Genomic DNA, 23832 nt, shown 5'->3' with positions numbered 1-23832 from the left:
TGGTATTTTTAAATTAGTTTGGAAAATATAGCTTTACTTTTGATGAGTTTATTTATCACACCTAAAGTATTTATTGTAATATCAGTGACATTTGTGCCATAATTTTTTACATTTTCAGAAAACTCTCTATTAAATATCCAATTGTAATTCATCTATAAAATAGGAAGCTTATTAAAACATTTTAATTTCTAAACAGTTACATAAACGTACTTAACGCTATGTCAGATACCAAGAATGTATGAACAGTTGATCATATACCTCTTTTTTTTCTTTTTTTTTATGTAGGGGGAATGCATTTGCGCACGGAGTTTGGGACTCCCTTGCGGACTACCCACGAAACCCCCAACGGGCCACGGAGGGCTCAGGCCAGAACCCTTTCGGATGACATCTTGCCTTGTCTGTGTTTCGGAAGCTAGGGGTCAGTCATGCATCCGTTTTCACGCTTCTGATGAAGGATCGCATGCACATGAGTGATGACTGCATTCCATGCGTCCTCACTCTGCAGCATCAGCTCAACAATGGTGTTTGCCGAAACACCGCCAACTGTGGTGGCGAGCATTTGCCTGGCCTCGGTGAAGCGCCCGCAAGCGAAGAAGGTCATCATCATCTTCTTCCGGGCAGTAATCACACCGAGGCGACCTGACTTTTCCCATCCTGTAGAGGTACTTCCTAAAGTAACCGTGCCCCGTCAGGAACTGACACAGGTAGAAATCTATCTCCCCGTGGCCACAATCTATCCAGGGTTGAAGCTCTCGAATGAGACGGAAGGTCCAGCGACCGTCCGATCCTTCCATCCACCTCCGCTGCCAAACCTGCAGAGTCTCCACCCTGGCAGCAGCCAGGGCATCCTCTCTACCCTGCTCGGCAGCCTCCCGAATAGGAATCACCCCAGCTAAGACCACCATGGCTGAACCGGAAACAGTGCAATAGGTGCAGGCGACCCTAAGTGCCGCTCTTCTCTTTACTGATAACAGCCTTTGACTGTATCGCCTTATCCTCATGACACCCGCCCAAACCTCTGCGCCATACAGAAGTCTAATGTTATTTATCTCTTTAGACTTGCACAGGGTGGAAATAAAGTATCACAGTTCCTTTAACATCCGTTAACATATGAAAATGAAATCAAAAGCTGTGTGGGATATTAATTAGATTGTAAGTATTTTTTAAATTTATCGTCCGAAATGGGCGAGTAGGGGTAAAGGGTACTCAAAAAATTCAAATAGGAACTCCAATCTTGTGACTCGATGGTTGAAAAGGACATGAAAAAGTGAAGAAAAAAGAAAAATAATGAATTCTGTAATACGTTTTTAATTCAATTTTTAAGAAATTAATTTAATTATAAATCAGTAAATTCTTATAATTATTTTCTTACTAAGAAAATTAACCCTTTTACTGCCGACGTCCGACATATCGGACGTCGGCATTTTTGCCGAAAACGCCAACGTCCGATATGTCGGACGTCTGTTTTTTTTTATCGTTACTGGCTTCTGTTATGTTCAAATGCCAAAATATTCGGTATTTTGGTTGTTTAGGAGCAAAGGATAATGAAAGAAGCCATTTGAAGAACTTCGGATTTCTATTTTCGTCGTCTTTGACTAGAATTGGCGAACTACCTAGACAGCTGTCAAAACCAGTTGATCGGTTTATGTTACTGAAATCTTCGTTCATTGTTGTTGTTTACAATGTTATCGAAAGTTTTTTGAAGTGTTACTTTTGTTGATCAAGGATAAAATGAGTAAAAGAGTTACATCTAACTCTCCTGTGAGTGAGGGAACAATAATTAAGTGCAAGACGATTTGAGTGACGATTTCCTTCAGAATTTGTCAGATTCAGATGCCGAGAACGAATCTGATATTATTGTTAGGGCTATTGTGATGTGGATGACACTGATGACGATCCTGACTGTATCTTACCATCAGATAATGAGGAGTTATTAGATAGTGAGGGGGATGTGGCACAGATAAGTTTACCTTCAATTTCCACTGGTAGGCCTAGAGGAGGCCTACCAGTTTTGGGAAAATCCTCATAATGCAGCTATGTTTCAAGGTAGCACCTTCAAATTTGGTATATGTTCTAAGCAATTGCTCTAGTTTATAATGATATCATGCTCATAATTTTAGTATAATTTTAAAAATAAATTATCAGATGCCAAACACAATTTTTATTTTTTTATTTTTTTTTATTTACATCATTTTTAAAATTAAATAATGTGTTTGTTTCAAATTAAAATGTCTTTTTATTATTTAATAAACAGCATTTAAATACAAGTAAATAAAATAAAAATTCATGCAAATCTAATGAAAAATAAAAAAGATACAGCATTTTTTGTAAATGAATGCACAAGAGCGATTTTCCTCCTTGGCAATTTTGACTGGTACAGTAAAAAATGGCCGGCAGTAAAAGGGTTAATGGAGAATTTAATTTTTTATCTCTGAGTGTAGGATAGATTATTGTGTATTATTTAGTTTTGAGTTTCTATCATTTGTTTGCAGACTGACAGCAAATTTGAAACAGTTCCTGATAAGAGGTCTGAAGCAGGGAGGTATTGTCCCGGAACTTGTTCAGGGCAAGGTCGGACAGGTCATTGCCCCTACGTCAAACTTACCCAGTGAACGTCTGCTGAATATTTTGGTAGAGGTGAAACCTCTCAGTGGGGAATGTGACCAGCTCGTACATGTCCTGTCTCAGCCTCTCCAGTTCGTGTACGATGCTCAAACTATCAACAAGCTTATCGACGTTTTCACTGTGGAGACAAATACAGTCATTACGCAGTAAGTACATCTACTCCTCCTTACTATCATCTGTATTCCTTAGAAGCTAATGAGAAAAACACTATGAATGTAATATTTGAGAGAATTATGGACAAAATAATTACCGACCACCATAAAATTTATGTTTAGCCATAACAATTGAATTCTTACTATAAATAAATAATTATTATTGTTATATATCACCAAAAGTGACAAACTAAAAAAGTTTAAATTTAGTTTTGAATAATCATAAAATTATACAGAGAAAGTTAAAACTATCGATGTTTGTTATTTCTATTACATTTTGTTGATGTGTCACTTGCATTTTAATTTTTTATACAATAACAATTTCTGTGAAATTCTTCTATTTGTGTTGGAATTCTATTTGTTTCCAACCTTTACCATAGAGCTAGAAGACTATTAACAACACTTTGCAGAATGATTGATTTGAAAGTAGAACAGATAGATTAGTAATACGTGTAGTTGTACACCACAGTATAACAAAACTAACAAGAACATCAAGTAGCATACTATAGAGATGTCTTAGCCGAATCTCCATAGATGAACGCTATTTATTTACCTCATAATTTGTGTAGTTATATCGATTTTTTTATGGCAAAGGTTGGTATGAAACTTTATTAAACGTTTTAAAGTTTAAAATACGTTTTAAAAGTAATACAAATATCTATCCATTTTTTAATATAATAATAGACATATATTCTGGAAGCCCATATAAGAATCTATCAAATTATTAAAGTAAAAGTTAGAGAGGCAGGATATACTTAGTTTTTAAAGTATAGTCACTTCTTAGAAACTCTGCAAATTTCTTTAAAACAAGTGGTATTTTTGGATTAATTTTTTTGTTATTGGGCACTCCCCAACGGATTAAGTATGGCATTAGATAAGTTTGGCGATGATTAAAAAAAAATTAAGACAGACTAACAAGTAATACAAGATAAGTTACAAGTAGCAGGAGTGCGACGGCTTTGACAAGTATGATTGTGTCCGGACTAGTGTTATGGCTTAACTCATGTGGACCCTTCAAGGAGTTTTGTGTTAAGGCTTGGAATGCTTGTCTGATGTATGCCTGTTATTACACATTAAATGAGGTGAGCATATACAAGGATGTATTGTACTGTTATATTGCAAATAAAAATACTTTTTAATTAGGTAAAACCAAAACTTAAATTCATAATACTTGTTATGTTTATGAGAAAAGAATAAATAACCAATCAAAACAAATTTAAGCTGAAAGGTAGCAGACAATGTAAGTGTTAGAGAATTGAATTTAAATCCCACTCATTTAAAGGATTGTAGCTCGAATTTTACCATTTAAATACGAGTTGAAGTGATGGCCAAATTTTTGCATTCACTGAGTCAAAACTCTGAACTCATTACGCCACTATCTATGGCCTAGCAAAGATAACTATCTGTGATTTTATTCCTATTTTATTTTACAGTGGCTTTACGAGTGCGAAAGTTTAAAATATTTGTACACCATCACAAACACAGTGCACCAAACACATACTAATACTCTAATAGACTAACAGCAATTGGCAGTATTCATTGTTAGATGTGGCTAAAATAATGGTTAACATAGTGTGATTTCTTTAGTTTATCTTTATAAGGTTCCTGAAAGCAGCAAATATGCATTACAATGTTTTGTTACAGACTTAATGCTGCAGCATACACTAAGCTGGTAGAAATAAAAGAGAAATCAGCCTTAGGCCTTCAGCATGCCTTACAGCAGCGTTTGAGAATGGACTTAAACATTGACCTCATGGGCTTTTATGGTATATTACCTCATGGTGGATTTTACACTGGGTTTGTATCACTTTGATTTTGTCTACTTATGTATTTCAGTTTATAATTAGAATTTTCTCTTTACATTTATATAGCGTTTTAAGTTGTAAAAGTTCATATAGGTTTTTATAAGAATCTATCTGACGTTGTGCATTTGAAAAATAATCGTCAGTCAGGAATTAATTGAATTATTTCATTTTTTATTACAATAAAGTTGTGCTTAACATAAAAAACTAATTGAGACTCAATCCTGTAAAATCAATGCATTTTAAATTAATTTAAATAATCATAATGAATGCAGTACAAAATAGGAAATCAGTAGAATAAGTATATAATACATTCAATACAGTTAGAGTTTTTTAGTTTCAGAACTTCAACTGGATAAAATATAAATTTCATCAATTTTGAAATTATTTATAAATCTGATTTTGATAATTGTGGAAGGAGGAAATAGAGATGGGTGAAAGCAGTAGAATTTTGTTGTTGTGAGTGAGGGCTGTCTTATCATATCTATATTCATCTCAAAGTTTGATATGCCACTGAACATTTTGCATCCACATTCAGGTTGTCGGTCCAGGTGCACGATCATGTGGTTACAGGGTTTCATTGTTTTTTCAGTTTATGTAAAATTCTCTTTTTGTCACTTCATGTTTCTATGTATTCCGTTATACTGCAACACATCTATGGCTACCATTGTTGAAATGTTAATAGACATTTTATAACAAGACAGTGAACTTTATGAGATTTTGAGGAAAATAAATATAATTTATTTTTCAGAAAAATTGAGGAACTGAATACTTTTTAATAAAGAGTTCAAATTAAACTGAAGTATAGAACAAATTACAAGTCAACTGCATTGCTAGCTACTTTAATTTTTAACCCCGTAATAACAATATTAAACTCCTAACACTCATACTCAATAACCTTTTTAGTGTTTTTAGTCGTTGTTATTAATAAAATATATATTAATTCTGAAACAATTCTCAAACTGTTTTACTTGATTGTTTACATATTCAAATAGTTTTGACTTTATAAAAAAATGGAAAAGCATTTGGATGCTTATATTAATTTATATATTTGAAAATTGACACATCTCCATAATTCTACTACCAAATGTAAGCATAAATATGAAAGTATAATAGAATTTTTTGCATTTGTCATTGTTATATGTTACAAAAGTTATTTTGTCAAATCATCCATTGTCAATGACAAACATAAAGCTGTTTGAAGTTTATCATTGCTATTATGGGACTAAAATTAAGGTGGCCAACTAATGAATTGGCTCGTAACTTATTCTGTAGACCAGCTTTATTATTTATGTTTCAGAATCAGAATTTTTGTATTAACATGAACATTGAGAACAGTTATGTGTCAGAATATACATAAATGATGCATGGTAATAATACATGATTGTTATTTATGGTTTATCGAGTTTTAGTGTAAAGTCTGGCTGATCTCTTCAGTGAATTCTTGAACAGTGTAGATAGGATGCTCTAATTACCATGAATCGATTTTCCTCTTCATTGCCTTTCCAGTTAGTTGTTTGAAGAAAGCTGATTGTAAAGTCGTGCTTCCATTGTTGAAGTTTTCTTGCCATGAAGGGCAGTTCGATGTCTGACTGGCGGTATCAGAGCCGCATTCCAGGTATTGCAGATATGTGGTTGTGTTACCTTGAGAAGTCCAAGCTTGCTCACATGTAGAATGTGAACAAGCTTGGATATATATTGCTGTGACTGTCTTTATTTTTAGTTGTTTGAATGCTGGTCTACAGCTGTTCCTGGAATCCAGATTGGCTAGAGATCTTGCAGCCAATTTTTATATTTTCAGCACTCACTTCAGGTTTGTTGCTGAAGTGCTGCCCCAGACAATGACTCTGTACCTCAAGTGGGATTCCATAAGTGCATGGTATGCGGTTTTCACTGTTTCCCTACTACTTACACGTTTTATTACAGAGGTGGCGGTGTTTAGCGTCTTGCAAAGGCTGTCAATATGTGGATTCCAGGTTAGTGTAGCGTCCAAGGTGAGACCCAGAAGCTTGGTTTCCTCTTCGTTAATTATGTCAGGCAGCACTGGAACTTGTCCCAGCCTTCCTGCAGAGTTAATCTGCTTTGTCTTGGATGGGTTTGCGGCTAGGTCATTTGAAGGGCATTTTGTTTATGTTCATTAAACATAATTTTATTAGACTACCTCCAAAAATAAGATAAGAATATGTTTCAAGTTTAATGTTCTCCTAATGAGACACACCTCAAAATCATCTCGATACAGGCAGTACTTAAAAGAGATTATAACTTGGACTTGGACTAACTTTATTAGAGCTCATGTAGGAAGACACAATTGAAGCTCACATTTGATCCTTGATATTTTACCATTACTACTGGCTCCATCAGATCATGGGAAGAAAGCTATTAGTGATCCTTGATATTTTACTATTACTACTTACTAGCTCCATAGCATCGGAAGGAAGTTATTAGTGATGTGTGGGTTTTTTACTGTATCTTCCTACATATATTACAATTAGATGACAGATTCATTTTGATACCTCCTATCACTATTAACAGCCTACTTACTATGTTGAACTTCAGAAAAATTACATACTTACTGACTAAACTGACCAGATTAATACTATTTCTGAACTACTGGAGTTGACCTGTGTAATCTTGTGTCTGCAATAGAATTGTAGAGGACAAGGTGGAAATATTAACAATAATATTAATACTAACTGAGGGCTAAGTCAAACTGTAGTAAGGTTATAGAGAATTGTTGATCTAGCAGGTTCTTAGTGACCTAATTGGAAAAATAACAATAACCTGAAATATTCTGACTTTATTAGTGTATTTTCAGTACTGTGACGAATGCACAGTTCAGGTCAGTGCAAAATATTGATTGTGTTGAGTGATACATTTTGACACAATAATTCATATTGTTAATCACTAATTTTAGTGATGTAAGAACCATTGCATATACTATGATATGCTTATGATGTTTATTAATTGTGAATGATTTACTCACATTACGGTAGTAATTGATCAGTAAATTTGCAGGTCTTCACTGATAAGTCAAAGGATTACATTAGATCTGAAAGAAAACAACGCTGAGAGTGCTTTCATGCACAGTCTTGTCTAGTTCTTACACACAAATAACAATACTCACATAAAAATCTATTTTGAAATTATTTGCCTAATTTTAATTAAGGAAAATAGTCAAATAACAGGATTATAAAACACCAATTTTAACCCTTCGCTCATCACTAATAAATCCATTAATGTTCCTATAATGCCAGACAAGTAAAAAAATTGGTTTCTTTAAGTTCAAAGCTAACTTTTATTATTACTAAATTATAAAAGTTAAAGGCAAAAACAGTGTAAAACAGGGCATTTTATTTAAAATGAGCATATTTATTGATAAAAATAAAGTAGAACTATTTACAAAACTGTTTATTTCAAATAAATTTCAATTTCATTATAAAATGTAACTAAACTTAAAAGTTTAATTACATTTTACTATAAAACAAGATAAACATTTCAAATATCACATCACTATCACACGATGAAGAATGATAATGAGATACGTAGTAGAAGCACACTTGTGACAACCGAGAACACAGTAATACATAGCAAGGATATGTTTGGTTATGGCTCTGTAGGAAAGACACGGAACTAACGAGCAGTTGGTTGGAGTTAGACCAAGGGCGCTCCCCTCTCCTTGGCGCAGAGTGAAGGTTGTTTATAAATATTTCCTTGGCAAACGTGATAAGCACAGAGGGTGTACCTGGAATTTTGAAGGCCTTTTCTGAACTAAAACACTCCAAAAGACATAATCTATAATATCAAATATAACTGTATTGGGCATTTTGTCAAAGTCTACCATTATAATATATCCGTTTACGGCATGGGAGGGGTTAATTTTTTCCAATCAGTACTAAATTAATTAGACCTAAGCAAGTTCTGGCTCTTTTGAATTAATACTTGTATGCTGTAGATTTTTATGAATGTAAATTTTTGCTATAGGACTATAAAACTATTAATTGATTTGATTACTGATTTACTCATGGTTTTTAATGTGGCAGCGTGAATCAGTCGCTGGTGGGTGTAAACCTGGGTCGAATGCTGATAAACTGCAAGCCACGGCCACCAGACGAGTTAGATATACAAACAATGGTCAAGCGAGGGTCCAATGAAAGTGACATAATGAAGGAGATGATGGATCGTAGTTATGACAGATTCGTGGTGGAACTTAGAGAAGCCCAGGCATGTTTGAAATTCATTAACTCAATCCTAGTATTTTAGTGCATAAGTTATATTGTAGTATAATATGTAGTGCTGAATTAACCATAGAACATGGAAAATTTAAAGGTTTTAAAATCATAAATCATTCTACCTTTCTCCAGTCCTCTGACATTTTATTATGTATAATGTTAAAGTACGGTGGTTAAGCTAAATTTTATTTCAATTATTCAAAGTAATTAATGTCCATTGTACATTATTTCTGAGCTAGAACTTATAAATGGGGCAGCATTAAAATGCTTTGTCTTATAATAAGCTTAACTCACTATAGCTGTGCACACGGTTTCATAGGTTTTGCCATACTGACTTAGTAAAGTCACATGATTACGAGAAAGAAGCCCCTCCCTCATGTTTGATTTCCTTGAGTCTAGCTATGTTAGAGATCTGAATGTATCTGTATCTTGCCTCATAGCTGTCAAGATCAGTATGTTTTATCCCTTTATTCCTGGCTAAACACATACATAGCGTCTCCTCACATGTTTGTTTAGCCATCACAGTTGTGATGCATCTGTCAAATTCACATAATTTACATTATGCTTACATCCCGCATGAAATGATTTTCTTATTATAAAAGAACTTACATTGTCTGTATGGTTTGTTACAATATATTATTAGCTTATATTAAATGTACAATATAAAGAGTATTTAATTATGTTTCTAACATGGAATATTTTGTTATGTAAATATCACAAAATTAAAATGATTCTTAATGCTCTTTTTCTATGATTCTTGTATAATTTAAATTTGTACGTAATTTGGAATTTTCACCTGTCAGTTGTAATTCAAATTATCCATGTTCCATTTCATTATTATTAAGATGTGCATAAGCGCTCTTTCACGGGAAAGGGCCTACTCAACAATTGCAGTCACCAAGTACAGAGAAGTGAGCAAAGCCGACATAAGAATAAGAATTTTATTTTGCCAGAAAATATTCCACACAAGTACATTGGCACGTCAATACAATGTTACAACTTTTGTAATACAATGAACATTCTAAAAGTCTTGTTTCGTCCACACTGTTGAGATGTACTCTTCCACTGAATAGAACGATCTTCTACATAGAAAATAATTTAGTTTAGCTTTAAATTCCATATCACTTAGCATCCTTATATCTAATGGTAACTTGTTGTATAGTCTAATAGCCATGATCATTGGGCTTTTGTCGGTTTTAGCTAGTCTAGTTTGAGGTAAGTTGATATTGTTACGACTTCTTGTTTCATAATTGTGAACATTTTTCCTTAGGTTTACTTTATCTAAATTAGCTCGGAGGTAAAGTAGGCATTGTTGTGTATATATATATATATATATATATATATATATATATATAGAGAATATTGTAAAAATTTTAAAACGTTTAAAAAGTTCTCTGCAACTATGATATTTATTGACTCCTGCCAATATTCTGACAACTTTTTTTTGGATGATGAATACTTTATTTGCTTAAGGAGAAGAGCCCCAAACAATCAAACCATAATTTAAGTGACAGTGAAAAAGTCCGAAATAAGATTGTATAAGAGCTTTCTCCTCAAGTTCACTACATAAATGTTTAATTGCAAACACACTTTTACTTAGTTTACTTTTAACCCCTACAATTTGCTGATACCAATTTAAATGAGGATCAAAAGTCAAACCTAAAACTTTTGGAAATATATCTTCTTGTGTCCCATTAGGATCTTCTCTGAGGCTAAATATTACAGTAGTTATCTTATCACTATTTAGAATCAGTTGTTGGCAGTGAGCCAGTAGGTCCATAGGACGTGTCCTTAAAAATACTGGGCTCGTCATATGAAAGCAAACATTTAATTAAGTATGGGGAAGCTATTAATATTTCTCAGCGTTCATTAAAGAAATCACAATAAGTATCATTATATCAAGAAAAATAGATTTTGTAGTCAAAGTACCTGTTATTTTTTAGGATAGTTGAATTTTGGACACTTGCCATCGTTGTATGTTAAAAAAATAGTACACTATGTTTTGAGCGTTGAAATCTATCCTCTTCCTCAGATATTCAAAACTGAAATTTCTAAACTCTCAAAGACATAATTTTGAACATACTCAAGGAATTGAAAATGTAATTAAAATTAATTAACGTGAGGCGATGAACCCACCAAAGTCTAACTTGACAACAGTATAAGTTGTAAAGAAAATTCAAGCATATACCTGTACTACGTCCAGACTAGTTAAAATAAATGCAAGCTATGTTATTGCGCAGAACCAAGAGCACTACAACATGATGTGAATTGAAAAACTGTTGGTGAATAAGTTTCCTATTATGCTTTTTTCATTTTCATCTGGCATATGCGTGGGATAACAATGAATGACCTTGTAAGGTAACAATGACTATTATTAAAAAGCTTTTATATGGCAGGAAAAATAACTAAGAACCAAAATAAGAGAAAATCTTGTTTAGCAGTGTTTAGAGGACTACAATCATGAAAATACCTTATCTGTACATTTACTTCTGTATTGTAAATGTGAAGAATAAGCACAAAATTTCACAAATAGAGAACATATTCATGTGAAGACTTGAAATAGTCATGTCAGATTAGACTTTAAAACTAAAAACAGTAATATTAATATGAACATTAAGCTTTTTAATTTACTACCAGAAGGTGTATGTTATGTCAAAATGTATAAATTGAAACTTATCCTTGGCAAATGGTTGAAAAATCAAACATTCTATAGAGTTGACATATTTATCAATCAATGTTGATAATTTAAAATGTTGACTTCTATGATAGTTATTGGTTGAATATATTTTATTTGTCCTTATTATTCATTTTTCATTAGTATAATTGTTAATGATATTTATTTTTATTGTTATGATTTAGTATACTGAAATAATTTTTATGCTATAAATATAATTACAGAATTTAATAAACTTTTATAATGCTGCTTTTTAGTTCGAAAATGTGAAATATATACATTATTATCTATTTTATTTCATCAAAATAAATAAATATCTTTGAGAAATTTTCTTGTTGTGTGTAGATTGGTCATTTCAATATTCACCACGCTATAATACAAATTTATATATTTTTTGCAAACAAATTAATTTTTATACATTTCATTTCATATTGATCATATTTTCATTATTGAATTCTCCTAGTTCATTTTTTGGAAACTGGTGAAACATAGAATGTACCCCAGCAACCAATACATCACTACATAATAAAAATGTGTTGTGTTGTAATTTCAGAAATGTGGAACACCATATTAACCTCTCATGCAAACACTTGGCACGTTGACAGTCAACAAAATTTCACACATACGCCAAACTTACTTTTTAAATCTAAATTCAAAGGAACTAGCAAGACTTGCAAAATTGGATTACAGGTGGCAGCCATAGAAAAATAAAGAAGTTATATAATTTATATTCAATCATTAATAATGGCTCCTTCATAGTAAAGCAAAGGAGTAATTTTTCTGTACTTTTCTTTGTTTTTGTTTTTTATAATGACGTTTAGTTTGTTTCTTGTATTATATTTATATAGATATAGCTGTCTTAAAAAGAATTCCCCATTTATTTTAACTATGGAACTGATATAAATCATGTATGACGACTCATTCACTTGTGCCTTTACTGATAAAGTTGTAATTTACTACTCATTTTTATTGATTGACTTTGCTTGCTGACCGCTCAACAATTTTTTGTGAAATATGCACGAGTCACTCCTTTGACTCATTGACTAAAACGACTATAACAAATGAATACAAGGAGTACTATTATTGCACCATCACCAAGAAAAAAAATAAAGTGCCTTGCCGCTTACCCAGCTGACTGCTCTTACATTGCTGGTTCTCAGCCAGCACAACAAATAACACTGTTCTGCTATGGTGGTTAATCTATTGTGATTAGAGTCATTGCTTATTTAGGTTGTAATAAATAATAAATATTATTTATTCTGGCCTGTGTTGTTCAAGTAAATTAGAGATATTTTGCGAGAGATATTTAGTAATACTCTTGAAAACAATTTGGACTAAGGAAACATGTCAGTTTAACAGTCGTATGGTTCTCGTTTTTTCTTATAATGTTTTTGTTTAGATTTAGTGAACTTATGCATATCAAACATTTTGTTCCTAATAAAACAGTGAACATTTCATAAATTTGAAGTTTCATGCCATATCTTATGACATTGGAGCTATTTGCTTTGGTGTGCAAAAAAATATTTTGTTAAAGTTTGTTTGCTTTCTTCTGTTGAAAAATTTCATGTTTTGTTACATTAAAGTGTTTTCCAGTTCAAACTAATTCAAATGATATGCTATACTGTATGGCTTGTGTCACCATTTATTTTTTATACATTTTTGTATATTTATCAACAAAATTGTCAAAATCATTGTATTAATCTAGGCATTTAACCATATTAGTTCCAGTTTTAACATGTAATATAGTATTATAAATATACAAACTGTATACTGTCATTAACACATTCGCTGCGGTCGGTAACTCTGGATACCACAGAGGTGTGGAGTACCAGACTGATGTTATGTGACTTTGTTTGATCTTTCATTATGATTAAGTGATCTTTCTTTGCCATTTATTATTTAATTATTTATAACTTACCAAACTGTTTTATTTATGTTTGTATATGTAGAAAGTTTTATTTTAGATTTATGTAATTCCTGTTTTTTACTTTGTTTGAAGGTTATTTTTTGACGATGGAAGGATTGTGAAGGAAACAGGATTTTTTCGGACATTTGCCATCGTTAAGTGTGAAACAAGAAAACAGTAACACTACGTTTCGAGATCTGCAATCTGATCTCTTCTTCAGGTAAAGAACTAAGCTAATACATAATTACAAACTAGGTTAAAATAAACAAATCTTACTAAAGCGTTGTGGCACGCCTAAGTCAGGAAACACAACCTACATGTTGTATGTCAACTTCACTAACACTAAAGACATGCACTTAATACAAAACTATACAAAACACTAATCATTAAAACTAAACTACGGAATACAGGTCACAATACGTCTTCACTCGTCTACTAACCATCTACGACTGACCAGAGGGACTAGCCAATGGCAATCGTGACGGCTGGCTAAAACAAGATGGCGGAAATACAAGGGAAGGGGAACAGGAATGGGCCCTTTCGTTATTATTGGTTCATGCGAGATGAACTTCTTAAAACCATATTGTGACTCCGCATTGGTTTAATTACAAATATCCGATCCGTTTGATACTTTTGGTTTTCTCTTTAGTTCATTTTTTAGAATTGGCAACCAAAGCGGCCTAATCTCGACTGATGGTTGACTGATTGGTTGGTCTGCCAATTTAATGTATGTTGCCTCAATTAATTTCCTTTTGAAGAAATGTGGTTCCCGATGTATTATGTGGGCTTCAATCCCAATTCATATGATGGTCTTCGGACCAACAATGGTGTGCAATTTTTGACTTTTCTGTGAAACCCTTTCTCGTGTTTTCTTTGTGTTCTTTTATCCTTATGTTTAGTGGTCTTTTTGTCTCGCCTATGTATTCCCTATTGCAGCTACATTTTATACTGTAAACACAGTTTTTGGAATCCTGTGTGCCATTTTTTGGTTTTGTTTTTACGAGACTTTGTTCTAAGAGTGTTGTGTGTTTTTAAACGCGGTTCTAATGTTGTACTTTCTACCTACTCTTCTAATTTTCTCCGATAATCCCCGGCACATAAGGGATTGACATAAACGCAAATTTATCCACAATTCTGTTTTTCTGACTCAGGAATGATTCTTCTGGTTCGTTTGCACTTATTAATTAATAATTGAGGGTATCCATTGCTTCTGAGATCCGATTCAATTTTCTTAAATTCTTCTTTTAGTCCATCTTTATCTGAGCACAAGCTCTTTGCTCTATCAAACAACGAGTAGGCTACTCCTTCTTTGACAGATTTTTGATGGTTGGATTGATAATTTAAATATTTTCCTGTGTGTGTTATCTTTCGAAAAACAGTTGTCTTAAGGACATCCCTATCTCTTAATACACACACATCCAAAAAGGGAAGCTTGTTTTTGGACTTCCACTTCCATTGTGAGGCGGATGGAAGGAGAAATACTATTAATGTGATTCAAAAAATTATTTAATTCAATGTCTCCATGAGAAAAAATAACAAAGGTATCATCCACATACCTCCACCAAATCTTCGGTTTGAACTGAGCTGACGCCAAAGCTTTTTCGCTCGAATTCCTCCATAAAGATATTGGCGAAAATAGGAGACAGTGGGAGAACCCATTGCCATCCCCTCATCTTGACGGTAAATTTTACCCTCTAACTCAAAATAATTGCATTGAGTGCATAGTTCTAACAGTTCCATAATTACTGGCACGGGAAGTTTAGTTCTATCCTTTAATGTTTGGTCTTCTTTGAGACGTGATTTAATAATTCCGAGAGTTTCTGGAACTGGTACATTTGTAAATAGACTTTCGACATCAAAACTTACCAGTTTGTCAGTTTCAGTCAACTTTAGGGATTTTGACTTCTCTACGAAATCCCTGGAATTTTTGATGAAAGAGTCAGTTTTTCCTACCAATGGTGTTAAGATGTCCAAGAGGACTTTAGACAATTCCCTGCAAGGTGAATCACGAGAACTAATGATGGGCCGGAGAGGGATGGTAGGTTTGTGGATTTTGGGAAGGCCATACATATGGGGGATTTTGGAGTGGTGAGGAGTTAATTTAGATCTAAATTTATCTGAAAAAAATTCTTTATGTTTTCTTAAGGTGTTTGCTACTTTGCGTTCAAATGAATCAGTCGGGTCTTTATTTAAAACTGTATATTTGCCAGTATTTAAAGTTTCCGCAATCTTTTCTTTATACTTTATGATTAGTGTTTTGTATAGTTTTGTATTAAGTGCATGTCTTTAGTGTTAGTGAAGTTGACATACAACATGTAGGTTGTGTTTTCCTGACTTAGGCGTGCCACAACGCTTTAGTAAGATTTGTTTATTTTAACCTAGTTTGTAATTATGTATTAGCTTAGTTCTTTACCTGAAGAAGAGATCAGATTGCAGATCTCGAAACGTAGTGTTACTGTTTTTCTTGTTTCACTTAACGATGGCAAATGTCCGAAAAAATCCTGTTTCCTCCTGTTTTTAATTACAATTTTATGGTTAGATTTTTGTATGCAAATAGAATAGAGGAATGACTAAGTGTGCTTGGAATCCAAATATTGGAAACAATTTTATTTCACACAACTTCATCATTGGATTGGATGGAAAGATTATTTCATGCTTATTATTGACTGGTAAAAGCTATAAACATTGATGTCTCAGCTATTAAACTGGCTCAATGTGAAAAGTATTTTGAAATCCTTATTACCTTAATATTTATTTTGCCTTAAGATGAGTTTCAGTAACTGTATTTATTACATGTACCGTTGTCTTATGCTGTACTGGAAGACATATATGGAGAGATTTATATGATGGAGTACCAGAACATTGATACTGAACAGTGAAGATTTAAGTGAAATTTTATTATTGTATCAATGTTTTATATATATATATATATATACGAGGGCTGTTTTTTTTTCAAGTTCCGATAGGCCATAAATAATAAACACATTGAGATAAAAAGATGATTTTATTACCAAAAGATTCGTAATTTCTTACTTATTTTTTCTACGTAGTCACCAAAAATGTTGAGGCACTTGTCGTAGCGAGAGACAAGCTTTCCTATACCCTCCTCGAAGAAGTCTGCCGCCAGTGAGCTCAGGTAGACCCTTACAGTTGCTTGAAGCTCTTCGTTGTCAGCGAAGCGTCGTCCACCTAACCACGCCTTCATTTCTCGAAAGAGGTGATAGTCACTGGGCGCCAAGTCAGGACTATACGGCGGATGGTCGAAAACTTCCCATTTGAACTTTTGCAGAAGTTGTTTTGTGACATTGGCACTATGCGGTCGTGCATTATCGTGGATCAGGACCACGCCGGATGACAGCATTCCTCTCTCCGTTTGTTTTGTATTGCTCTCCGGAGGCGATGTAGAGTCTCACAGTATGATTCCTTTGTTATCGTTGTTCCCTGTTGCATGAACTCAACCAGAAGCACACCTTTTTGGTCCCAAAACACTGTAGCCATTGTTTTCCTTTTGGTCAAAGTCTGCTTGAATTTTTTGGGCTTGCTAGGGGAGTGAGTGTGCATCCATTGCTTTGATTGTTCTTGGTTTCTGGATTTTCATACAGGACCCAAGTTTCATCCCCAGTAACAATAGACTTTAAAAAACTGTCTTTCTCGTTGTCATATCGCGTCAGAAAAGTTAGGGCTGACGCCATTCGCTTCGTTTTGTGATCCTCACTCAACATTTTGGGTACCCAACGGGCACACAATTTTCGGTACCCTAGCTCGGTGGTCACAATCTTGTACAAGGAAGACCTTGAAATGGCTGGAAATTCGGTAGAAAGTTCATCAATTGTAAACCTCCGTTTCTCCCGGATCGCTTGGTCAACTCGTTCAACCAAACTTGCAGTAGCGACCGACTTGCGTCCTTGACCGCCTTCGTCATGGACGTCTGTTCGACCTTCAGCAAATAGCCTACACCATTTTCTTATCGCGCTATCACTCATACAGTGTTCACCATACACAACACTCATTCTGCGATGGATTTCAGCAGCACTACATCCTTCAGCTTGAAGGAAACGAATCACACTTCGCAACTCACAACTGGCGGGAGAATTGATCGTAGCGGCCATCTTTACTCGCCCGTAGCTCGGCTACGACTGATGGATTGGAGCCGGCAATGGCGTTGGTTGTAGTGGGGGAGCGGCGCAATTGCACAACACGCAGCCCCGCCTCCCGCCACTACGCTGGTTATTTGGAGAAACAAACGGAACTTGAAAAAAAAAACAGCCCTCGTATATATATATAATTTTAAAAGCTTGATTTCGTTATAAATCAAATTTATAGCTATTTCAAATATAAATCATAGCATCATTTATGTAGAAGTGTGTGATATGAGTCATATAATTCTGTTCAATATAGATTCAAATGATGATGCCTGGAGAAGTGTGGAAAAGTACCCCTGAGGGTGGATCAGAACAGTATATCCTGGAGCCTACTAACCTCACAGTTACCTTAGAGAAATGTGTCATCACAGATGATCCGAGACTGCCCAAGATGAAAGTGTATGCTGGTCTCCCAAATATCAATATCAGAATTGGGGGTGAGCAAAATCTTTCATTGTACTAATAAAGTAATAATTAGACATACATGGTACAGAAAATTTGAGGTTGGCCAATAGTCTTCCATAAAATTACACTTACTGAAAATTTATAAGCTAGGTCTTTTATAGATATAAAAGATATGAGGGCTGTTTTTTTTTTTCAACTTCCGATCGTGCCGCTAGATGGCTGGGCGAGCGGTATCGGCCAGCAATGCGCGGCAGTCGACTGCGCACCTCTCCCACTACAACCTCACTCATTTTCGGACGGCCGACGCCATTTCCAATTTATCTAGCGACACATAAACATGGCTACCATGATAGAATCTCCTGCCAAGTGTGAGTTGAGAAGTGTCATTCGTTTCTTGCAAGCTGAAGGGTTATCTGCAGCAGAAATTCACCGTAGAATGGAACAAGTATACGGTGAAAGCTTTATGAGTGACAGTACAGTGCGTGATTGGTGTAGGAAATTTAAAGATGGACGAGTTGACATTCATGATGAAGGGGGCCAAGGACGAAAGTCGGTCGCAAACGAAGACCTCGTTGATCGAGTTGACCAAAGTGTAAGAAGCAATCGAAGGTTTACGATTACGGAGCTATCCAATCAGTTTCCTGAGATTTCAAGGTCAGCCCTATACTCTATCGTAACTGACAAGTTAGGCTACAAAAAACTTTGTGCGCGATGGGTGCCGAAGATGTTGTCTGATGACCACAAAGCTCAGCGAATGGCGTCAGCAACGTCTTTTCTGAACCATTATGAAGCTGATGGCGAAGATTTTTTGATCAAAATTGTGACAGGAGATGAGACATGGGTTCTGTACGACACCCTAGAAACGAAACAGCAGTCCCAACAATGGATGCATTCAAACTCTCCAAACAAACCCAAAAAATTCAAAAAAACTTTCAACAACAAAAAGATTATGGCCACCGTGTTTTGGGATCAAAAAGGTGTATTGCTTGTTGAGTTTTTAGAGCCAGGTACCACAATCAATGCGGAAGGATACTGCGGTACGTTACAACGTTTGCGGAGAGCTATCCAGAACAAAAGAAGAGGAATGCTCACATCGGGAGTAGTGCTCATTCATGACAACGCCCGTCCTCACAGTGCTGCTTTGACAAAGCGTCTTCTTGACGGTTTTAAATGAGATGTTTTTGACCATCCGTCGTATAGTCCTGACTTAGCGCCGAGTGACTATCACCTTTTCCCGGAACTGAAGAAGATGCTAGGAGGGCAGAGCTTCCGAACAGACGACGCGCTGCGAGACGACGTGAAAACCCATCTCAAATCACTGGCGGCAAACTTCTATGAAGAAGGTATTAAGAAGCTTGTACCCAGGTATGAAAAATGCCTCAATTTAAATGACGATTATGTTGAAAAGTAACTAATAATGTACCTAACTTTTGATAATAAATTTATTTAATTACTCTCCCTAGTTTTATTTTTATACCACATCGGAAGTTGAAAAAAACAGCCCTCGTATAATTGATTACTGAAAGTATTTATATTATAAACTTAAAACATCACTTATAACAAGCAGCAATAAACAAATTATAAAGCTGCATATTCTTATAGGTGTGTGCTAAAGATTTTGAATATTGGTTAGTTTTCCAAGAAAACAAACTTTTGCCAGCACTAAATTTTATGCTCCTAAATAACCCAATTTAGGTCAAGCTGTTTGGAAGCACGTGACCCAGTGGGTCAGTAACATTGTGGGCCAGTTTGTGGGGTGCGTCGCATTGAACCAATTGCTGTTCATACTCAATTTACCTTTATTTAGAACTGTATTCTGATTTATAAATATATTTCATCTTTATACTTAAAAATGTCTGGTAGAGTACTGGAAGTTTAGGAGTGATAATTGGGAAGCAAGGTTCAGGGGACGCAGGGATAATGTCAGAGTCATAGTTCAAATATAAAACTTGCAGTTCAGGCGAAGTGATGGCAATATCTGAGTCATTGTCTGAACTAAACTCGGCAGTATGTAACTTTGGATCAATGCCACTGATTTCAAAGTTACTTCATCAGTGCACCAACTTTGACAAAATGCACCATTTCTTTACTGTTGCTATATAAACCACTACTCTCATAAATACTCTCTAATAAATAACGATTCAGTTCAGGTGTTCATATGTTATTCATTAGGAACAGCACATAATATGATGTGCAACTAATACTGTAAAGTGTGGTATTAGTTACTAATATTATTTTAAAGAGCTGACGAAAATAATAATTAAGTAGCGCTGCATAGTAAATAGTAAAACACAGCTCAAAACAACCGTTTTTGAGAAGATATATAAAGACCATTATTAAAAAACATTAAGTTGACTAGTAAAGGTGATCACGCAGTTTACGAGACATTATTATAATTCTTAGGATGTAAATGAACCAGACCGATTTTGAGACCTGATCTTGTCACCATGCCATAACGCTCAGCCACTACACGATGAGACATTTCACCAGTGGTCTGAGATGGGTTAAGGAGGTACTCCGTCGAACAAAGATTTCATTGCTGACCGATGTGCTCCATAGTTTGGTGAATATTAGAACTACGTATAGGAGATGCAAGCAAAACACAGTGTATTGTATCAGAACCGGATACAGAAGGTCTTTTTGATCATGTTGTTTCTGTCAGTGTTCCGTTGTTCAAAAATGGACAAGGTTGCAATAAACCAACACTCCCTCGGTAGAGCAGTGAGCATGGCCATACTCAAGGATGTCCTCGTTGAGTTTCTATCCAAAAGGTGACACTCACTCCAAAAATCCAAGATTGTTTCCTACAGTGCCTAATTACCTGCAATTACTGCTATATACCATACAATTATGCTAATTTGTAAGAACTGTTTATACACATTCTTATATAAACTAGAAAGAATTTTTAATTAACATATAATATATGAGGAACCTTCAAAAGTTGAGTTTCTTTATTCTAATTGTCTGCCGCTTTAGCTTTGGTGAAGATGGAAATGGGTATTTTTCTTAGCGTGACTCAATTAAACCCAACCATCAGACCAGTATATAACTTTTAAATCAGCATCAAATAAACAGATACAGAACCTTAAAGGAGCAACTTTCAGTCTCTTTGTTTAGTTGTCTGACAGTGATATAAATGTTATTTATGTGTCTGACAGTCAGTTTGAAGTGTATCAAGATATGAAAAATGTAATCTGAGTAATAATTGATTGTTTTATATTTTAAACCCTTTCAATACCATCCCATTTTGACTTCAGCTATTGATTATTGAGAACCTTCATATAGGGTTTACGTGCAAAACATATTAAAGTCATTAATTTGTAATTTATTCACTTGTTTTGATCGGGTTAACTCCTGCCACTGTACTCCAGTCTTTATTTTGAAGGTTATCATAGTTACATTTGAAGGTATTGATTTTGTTTCAAATTACAACCTTCCTGTAAAAACTGGTTGGTTAGCTCTTGTTAAAGTAATTATTATGTTAAAATGTCAGTTTTTAAACATAGTTCACCGGTTATAAACTAAAAAAACTAATAATTTAATGTACTTTTATATTACAATGAAAGTAACGGTATACAATAAGGTGAAAAGATTGATTGCAACTCTTTGAAATTTGATTAGATGTATCCTAGATATATATAGGTAATGGTAGCACATTCACCTGGCAAGTGAGAGATCCGGGTTCGAGTCCCGGCGGAGCAAGTACTTTTTGCGATTCAATGTTTATTGAAATTAAATTTGGCTATTGGCACTTATACAAATTTAATGAATATATATATATATATATATATATATATATATATATATATATATATATATATAAACATATAGATATCCAGCTTAATAGAATTAACATAATAATGTCACTGTCCCATGGCTAACATCTAAAGATATTTCATGAAATTCTTCAGATCTCTTTGGGAAAAAGGATAGTGTGTAAGATCCCAAGACCATAAGATAATAAATAATACCAGTAGATAGAGTCAAAAGCGTATTCTTTTGTTTTTTATACTCGGTTTCAACTTTTATTGTATATATAGAGTTGTAGATGAATTATTTTCAACCGTTATTTTGTTAAGTGCTTTTCTTAGAACAGTTCACTTTTGAAAAGCCTTGTGTTTTAGATTATTATTAATATATATTGTGAAACATAGTTGATTACAATTTATTTTTAATGAGATAGTTTTGTATGAGAAATTTTGTACCAAGATATAATCTGGTGAATTTGCCAAGTAGTTTCAACTTAGGCTACCAGGCACCGCTCTGATCAGTTACAATTAAATAAATTCTTAAACAGTCCTCCTAACCTACCAAAACAATCTAATTTGATGAAACAAAAAGTTGAAGCACATGTTTGTGTAAGAGGAATTCAGTGAACAAAATTTGTATTTTCAATTTACGTAATTATAAACAAAATAATTATAACATTGCACATAACAATTTTTCTTTGCACTTTTTTGGAAATGTAATCACTGGATTTATGAAATAATAAATTAATGAATACAATCATATAGAAATGGTTTTATTCGATTAAAAATAAGGTTCGTTGAAATTAACATTAGATATGGGACTAAACTCAAGGTCATTGAGGGGTACTGCTCTCTCTTAATTATGAGATTCAATTTAAATCAAAGTTCTGTTTGAAAGTACAAAGAAGTTGAAATGACTAATGTATAGAATGAAAATACCTGTGTTGTGTGATTGTTACCAAGTAATTGATATTATTTTGTATCTGCATTGCTTAGGATAGCACTATTGTGCTGAAACATGAAGAATTTCTCGGCATCACTCGCAAGATTGACATCCAACATTTTTGAGAAATTTTAATTACTTTCATATTTGTTTGAATACAAGTTACAGGAAAAAGCGGGCAGCAGGATGGATGTGGCTTGCACTGAGAAGGAGATTAAGTAGACGTCCAGGAATTGTTTTTTTTAAAGAAAGTTTATGTTAGAAATAAATAGCTGTAATATTATATAACATAGCAGTTAATAAGTGTATTAATTGTCTAATTAAATATTGAATTGATTTCAGAAAGAAGACTATTCAGTACAATAGCTTTATTCATGAGTATTCCATTCAATGAGTGCATATGCGAAGAATCTCAGCCAACTGTAAGGATATTCACTTTTATGAGTTTTTAGTCATACATTGCAACATTAGCTTTGGATGGGCTAAACCATTTCTCTCATTTGATTTATTTGATCAATAAAGGAGTTGATATAGATGAGAAATTTTATTCTAGTTTTGCCCAAATAAATATAATTTAACTTTTTTTTTAGTTAATTTTTAAGATGCTTGAGTAGTATTTTTTTAACTGATACCTAAAAATACAAATTTGAATTTTTTCATTTGTTATGAATATTTAATGCAATCTGGAGCCATGTCCAAACATAACATAAAACAGTTCAATATTTTTTTCAGATTAAAAACCTATTACATATACATATAATATTCATGAATAACATGTGAGTTTATATGAGTTTAAAGTGTTGAAAGTCTAATTGTACACTGTAAGTATGGTATTTGGATACTTAAAAAAAATTAACTGTGACAATCCTCAAAGTGGAAGAGCAGCATTGATGTATATGTGGTGCACTTACATACTCTCATATTACATATTTTTTGAAGAGGTGTGCATATATCCAGCAATTGGTTATAAAGAGCTTCTCATGAACTCTTTCAATTCCAACTTCCGTAAAGTACAGATATCGAGAGTTTTCCTAAAAATGCGAATGTCTGTCGAGTGCAGACGCTCATTTATATCGAGATTACAGGCTATATTGTTAACCAAAATGCCACATATTTGGGTGTTGCAATGTTCGATAGTCTTCCTTACGATCGATGATGTATTGTTTGTATGTTTAAATTTTGTATTTTGATAGTCTGTAACTTTG

At 33.9% G+C, this 23832-nt stretch overlaps 1 protein-coding gene across 2 annotated transcripts in view; it reads left to right on the top strand.

Annotated features, from left to right (window-relative positions):
- Positions 1 to 23832, top strand: part of LOC124369822 (vacuolar protein sorting-associated protein 13) — a 249003-nt gene that overhangs the window by 56643 nt on the left and 168528 nt on the right. For both annotated transcript variants that reach the window (XM_046827945.1, XM_046827944.1), the window contains exons 9-13: positions 2493 to 2771; positions 4422 to 4574; positions 8620 to 8800; positions 17787 to 17967; positions 22970 to 23049. In XM_046827945.1, the coding sequence (XP_046683901.1) occupies positions 2493 to 2771; positions 4422 to 4574; positions 8620 to 8800; positions 17787 to 17967; positions 22970 to 23049 (874 nt within the window). The remainder of the gene's footprint in view (positions 1 to 2492; positions 2772 to 4421; positions 4575 to 8619; positions 8801 to 17786; positions 17968 to 22969; positions 23050 to 23832) is intronic.

Source organism: Homalodisca vitripennis, chromosome X, assembly GCF_021130785.1.
Source record: "Homalodisca vitripennis isolate AUS2020 chromosome X, UT_GWSS_2.1, whole genome shotgun sequence".
Taxonomy (NCBI): domain Eukaryota; kingdom Metazoa; phylum Arthropoda; class Insecta; order Hemiptera; family Cicadellidae; genus Homalodisca; species Homalodisca vitripennis.
Note: the sequence above shows the minus strand (reverse complement) of the source record. Positions and strands in the feature narration are given on the sequence as shown.